The sequence below is a fragment of the Nansenia antarctica genome (genome assembly GCF_963989245.1).
Source record: "Nansenia antarctica genome assembly, chromosome: 10".
In the NCBI taxonomy this organism is placed as follows: Eukaryota; Metazoa; Chordata; class Actinopteri; order Argentiniformes; family Microstomatidae; genus Nansenia; species Nansenia antarctica.
In genome coordinates this window covers 18,486,614-18,492,613 of record NC_137680.1, presented here as the reverse complement: position 1 = coordinate 18,492,613, position 6,000 = coordinate 18,486,614, and the positions used below count along the sequence as shown (strand labels likewise).

Below are 6,000 nucleotides of genomic sequence, written 5' to 3'. Positions count from 1 at the left end.
GACTCTACACTCCAAAGGTTTGTAAGAAAAGTTCAGGGACTGCAGATGTAATTTAGCTACCCAGCTAATTATAGGGAGAGTCAATGACTGTCTATTGTCCCTTTTAAATAAACAATTACAAAACAATTCCACCACTTTTTTATGCATAGTCCCCCTTTTTCAGGGTAGCTAAAAGTAATAAGAAATAGGGAATTTATTAAATTTGGTCGACAATCCTTTGCATGCAATAACTGCCTGATAAACTGCCTGGTAACATCTTATCGTCAAGAAATGAAATGCATGGAATTAAATCTGAAGATTGATTTGGCCAGTCAAGACCTTTCCACTTTTTTGGCCCTGAAAAATCCCTAGTTGCTATGGCAGTATGTGTTGGGTCATTGTCTTACTGGATGATGATTTGGTTGTACTCCAGCAGACAAGATGTTTCTGTACACTTCAGAATACATTCTGCAATTACAGGCATGATAATCGCTCACCTTTCTGCGAAATTCGCCGTTTTGAATCCAAAATAGGTGACCTACATTCATACTTTTTGTTCCGGGTCTCGTATCCTTCTCACCTTTTTCACCCCGACCCATTTTCATGCCTGAATTAAGACAAATGATAATAATGTCTTCCTTTACTTCCATTGACACCTCTTTGGTCCTCATGTTGACAGACACCGATAACAAACTCCAAAGGCAAATTCAAAGCCTAGAATCAATGCTAGACATTGACAGCTCTCTTATGCCTGCACAAATGATGTGACGGAAACACACCTGACTTACCAGAAACACCTGTCAAGCTAATTGTCCCGTCACTTTTGGCTACCAACTTTTTTCTCATCTTTTTAAGTGTTCAAATCCAAACTTTTGGAGTGTAGATCCAAAAGAGGATAAAATACAATCACTGTCCCATTATGTACACAGGCAACTGTGCTGTAGGTGTTGGGGGGAAGGCAGTGCTGGGGGAAGGCAGTGCTCAAGTGATTCCGCATCAATAATTCTCCATACTAATCAGTGTTCCAGATGGTCTGTTCTGCTCTCTGTTCCGCCGGTCCCTGTCACTGACGGCAACGTCTGCCAACAGGTGAAGGTGTCCGAGTCGGTGACTGACGTGGAGCTGGAGGGGCTGACTCCCCTCACAGAGTACACTGTCACCGTGTACGCCATCTACGGGGAAGAGGCCAGCGATCCCCTGACTAACCAGCAGGTCACCCGTGAGTGCCCTTCTCTCCTACATCACGTCTCCGAGAGAGATGTCAATCATTAGTACGGTCATGGTGTGATATTTGGGTTGATGTTCTGAATTCCTGATCACCTATGAATCAGAATGTACTGCGTATGACATGGATGGCACCATTTATAATTGCTATTTCAGGCAAAGGACACACATGTCTTTATGTGAACGGAAACTGTACAGTACATCTTTACACAATCACGACCGTAATCATTCTTTGATCTGGTGTCGGTCGGCAGTACCCCTGAGCCCTCCGCGGAACATGCGCTTCTTTGATGTGGACCACAACTCTGCCAGACTCACCTGGGACGCTGCCTCGGGCAAGGTCAAAGGTTATCGCATCATGTATGTCAAGACTGACGGAGTCCAGACCGATGAGGTTGGTGCCAATACCATACCCCCACATTCTATTCTCTCTCTCTCTCTCTCCTCTCTCTTTCTCTCACTCACTCACTCACTCTCTCTCTCTCCTCTCTCTCACTCACTCACTCACTCACTCACTCTCTCTCACTCTCTCTCTCTCACTCACTCACTCACTCTCTCTCTTTCTCTCTCTCTCTCTCTCTCTCCTCTCTCACTCACTTCAGCCATTCTGTAATATCTGCTTGTTATGCTTGGTGTTGAGGAGACATGCGTCACTGCTGAGTATAACACGGTGTGTGTGTGTCCTCAGGTGGAGGTGGGTCCGTTCACGTCCTGGACTCTGAGTGACCTGTCATCACTGACAGAGTACACGGTGGCCATATTCGGGATCTACGACGAGGGCCAATCAGATCCCCTCACTGACAGCTTTACTACCAGTAAGATCTGTGCAACACTCTGTGACTCAAAATACTACACACACCGTGGTATCACTCAGGGAGTGAAGGGAGAAAATCTACAAAGTGTATTTCAAAGCCTGTCTGTACTGTGTTCATATTGATGACGAGTCAAGCAGCGGTGAAATTAACACTTTTTTTTCCTCTCCTGTGCCATAAAGCATCATTAACGAAGCACTCACACATTGCGCTCGAAACCCACTCATTACTCAGTGTTAAAGTAACCGATTCAGACATTTATGTCTTCTGTTTTTATGGCTTTTTTTTGGCAGCCAGCCATTTTCATTTGAGAAAATCAAGATAGCACAGTCAAATTTGCGCGGCATTCCATTCCATAGTCCTCAAACAAAGACGGGTTCACCGGCGCGCTGAGTCTGCAGAATGAAACGTACAGGCATGTCTTTGACGAGATATCTTTTTTTGATCTATTAATGCCTTGTTTTATGTCTCTTTCAGGACCGGTACCAGGGCCTCTCAACCTCCTAGCCAGCGAGGTCACCACTGAGAGCTTGCGGGTCGACTGGGAGCACTCTTTAGCGGACATCGTCCTTTACAAACTGTCCTGGGCACCTGTTGACGGCGGGGACACTAACGAGGTCAGTAGTGCTTGAGGACTCCTATAGATTGACCGGTGTTTTTCAGACGAGGTCCGAAAGACGGAAAGATATATTTTCAATTAAAGCCTTGCCAACTGAGACAGCTCACACACAAACCACGTTTGATACTTGGGGGGGTGATTGATGAGATGCTCAGAGGCTCCGATAACTGATTATGGCCCTGAGCCAGAGTGTTCATCATCTGCCCGTTAACAAGAGAACAAGCCAGACCTGGCCACCGGTTGCGACAAACAGCTCCCAATCCCAGCTCCAGCCAGCTGGTGAAATATGCTTTGTGAACTGAATGTGACATCACCCTCCTGCCACTCGCATGGCCCGGTCTGCGCCGTGTAGGTGTTAAAATGCACCGTGAGGTTTTATGACGTTCCCGGATTCTGCACAGCTGTTCTTTATAGATAGCACCGCAGGTCGATGTGTTTACTGGGAGCCACCAGAGCAGAAAATATAATACTCTACTCTGTGTGAGGTGGGCTGGAATGGTGCACCGCAATGCTCTACCGCCGAACTGTGAGAGGAGATTTTCCTTCTTTTTTCCCCCCCAAACTCACAAACACAGATTAGCAGACTTAATCCACAATGATAATGATATGGATAGTTATGTGTGTGTGTTCATAGGCTCTGCTATGTACTGTATCTCTCTCTCTGGTTCAAGGTGGTTGTGACTGGCGACGTAGACACATTCTTCCTGGGGGGACTGAGCCCCTACACCGAGTATGAAGTGATGCTGACGGCCATCTTGAAAGACGAATCGGAGAGTGAAGTCGTGTCTGTGCTAGAGACGACATGTAAGAGAATATACTGTTATATATTTCTATAGTTTTTTTTCCAAGCCTCACAGGATTCTTCCCATGTACTATTGCGACAGTTGAGACCACGACTTGGGGACTTTTCTTTTAACACATAATGTAAAACATAAAGTTGGACCAATCTAAACTGTAGTTGTTCAATTATATTTCTATGTGGAGGTTTAACTGCATGACTGTGTTTTCACAGTGGCCAGGACAACAACCACTGCCACCACAACTTCAGGTAATTAATGTTTAAATGACTCTTAGTTGCCGAGGGGAACGCTCCGTTCACGTTGTCACTGAGCCGGCTTTTCCCACAAGTCCCTTTGACTTGATTATGGTCCTGGAGAGCCGTATGCCATCTGTTTTCTATTCTGTCTGGGACCAAACTGTACTTTTTAAATTGAATCAACAGAGTTGTCTGTTTACTCCACTTTGAACCCATTTCTACACCAAAAACCGCTGAGTTTTTCTTTTAGCTATGGCCAGAGTTTACTCTTGTAAGCTAATTCTTCATGACAGAGCTAATTCTGATTATTCATAGATGGGTTGATTGTTTACTGTATTTCATGCTGAATATCTTGATTGTGGAATTTCATGATGATTCAGTTCAGCTCTGTACTTCTCTCTCTATAGCCACTACTTATACATCTGTACATACCGTACTGTACATAGTTATCTTAACTGTACATAGCTCATAACTGTATACCACTAACTACTGTACTTGCCATACTGTACCTATCACTGTCATGTTTTCATATCATGTTTTATATCACTATTTGCACTTCTGGTTAGATGCTCAATTGCATTTCATTGTCTGGTTGTATTCTGCAATGACAATAAAGTTGAATCTAATCTAATCTAATCTAATCTAATCTAATCTAATCTAATCTAATCTGATCTCCTCCAGTGGTGCGGCAGGCAGTGAGGAACCTGCAGATCTCTGATGAGACCACCTACAGCCTGGAAGTGTCCTGGGACCTGGAGGACCCCAAGGTGGACCAGTACCGGGTGTCCTACATCAGCCTGAGGGGCGACAGGGCGGAGGAGTCGGTGAGGACAGAGAGAAGTGGAGAACAAAAAAGCAACTATAACGAAAACAAAAAACAAAATACCAAAAGAAAGAGAGCTCATCTCTGACCAGGAAGGAAGCAATTGACATGGAGGGTACTCGATGTCTGTACTCGTTTAGCCTTGGGAATGTGCCACACGGTCAATATCATTTAAGGGTTCTTAGTTTCTGATGAGAAGACAGTATGATCCGTCCGGGGTAAGATGTGAATGTGTAATTACTGTTGAGTATAATTACCCTAATTTGTATCTGCATGAAATTAACTTAGTGACACAGTGTTTGAAAGACACCAGAGATCATGTTGCTTTGGGTCGCTGCCTGGAAACAAATGAAGGTCTTGTTTGATCATAGCTCTTTAGTCACTGAACGAATTCCTGTCAGGCACAATGGTGGTGGTATGGAGACCCATACTGATTCACTGCTCAGGGATGCTTGGTGGCATAAGAATGCATGGTGTCTACACACTATCAATTCAAAGTGTCAATTCAAATGCCTTTGATTTAAATATATTTGAAAACACATTAGTCTTACTTGTTAGAAATATTTGCTTTGCATCTTTCTTGAAGATAGCCCTGTCACATGCATCAATGGCATGGCTGGGTTTTAAAGTGGTAAAATTTGGCTTTAACAGTGTTCTAGACAACGGCGTTTGACACATGCTTCTCTGCTACTGTGTTGATATTCCCCTCAGCAGAACTGTTTGTGTAAGAAGTCGTTTCGCCCAATGCAGTGAATTTCTGTCGATTCTATCCCCCAGCTCCTTCAATAGAATCACGGTGGCAGATATGTGGTCATCTTTTCAATGTGAAAAATGATTAGGGTCGGTTGGTCATTTTCCACCACCCACCATGGAGGCCTTGAGCCAAGTCCCCTCTGAGTGACTCTGACGGTGTAACTCTCCTCCTTCACCTGTGTTTTAATTTCCTATCTTGGCCCAAGCTGTGCAGAAGACAGAGGGGATGGTGCCACATAAAAGACATTCCATTATCTTTTCAAGAAGCATTTAGGTCACTGAGAAGGGAACACATCGAAGAGGGGGGGGGGGAAAAGGAAGAAAAAGAAACCCATTTCCCACAGAGCAGAAAGTCGTGTGAGGACATGTTCCTACAAGAAAGTTTGGGAGTGTTGAATTGGGCTAACTCCCTGGCAGGTTTCAGCACCACAGAGCTGGCGGACAGCTCCACCGATCAGAGTTGTTTCCCTGGATAGTCCACCTCAGACTGGGTTCGGGAACGCGAACCGGAACGGTTCCTTGGGGGTGTGAAAGCCCTATCAGGTCACCGGACCAGGGCTCTGGGCTGGTGTGTTCAACAGCTTTGTTTGGCTAGGGAAGATGGATTACAGGGGTTCTAAACAGTCGATGAAATGTATCCTGAGGAAAAGTCTAATTGTAAGTAATTATTCTGAAGGCTCATGGATTTTGTTCAGTGTACCTTCAAAGGGAACACTTTTTTTTGCGCCCCTATTCTTTTTTTTTCTTGCTTAGG

General features: G+C 44.6%; 1 protein-coding gene across 1 annotated transcript in view; it reads left to right on the top strand.

Moving 5' to 3' along the window:
• Positions 1-6,000, top strand: part of col14a1a (collagen, type XIV, alpha 1a) — a 76,870-nt gene that overhangs the window by 18,522 nt on the left and 52,348 nt on the right. Inside the window, exons 9-15 of the mRNA XM_080540150.1 lie at positions 1,069-1,198; positions 1,458-1,597; positions 1,892-2,018; positions 2,493-2,632; positions 3,306-3,438; positions 3,647-3,682; positions 4,352-4,494. Of these exons, the coding sequence (XP_080396276.1) occupies positions 1,069-1,198; positions 1,458-1,597; positions 1,892-2,018; positions 2,493-2,632; positions 3,306-3,438; positions 3,647-3,682; positions 4,352-4,494 (849 nt within the window). The remainder of the gene's footprint in view (positions 1-1,068; positions 1,199-1,457; positions 1,598-1,891; positions 2,019-2,492; positions 2,633-3,305; positions 3,439-3,646; positions 3,683-4,351; positions 4,495-6,000) is intronic.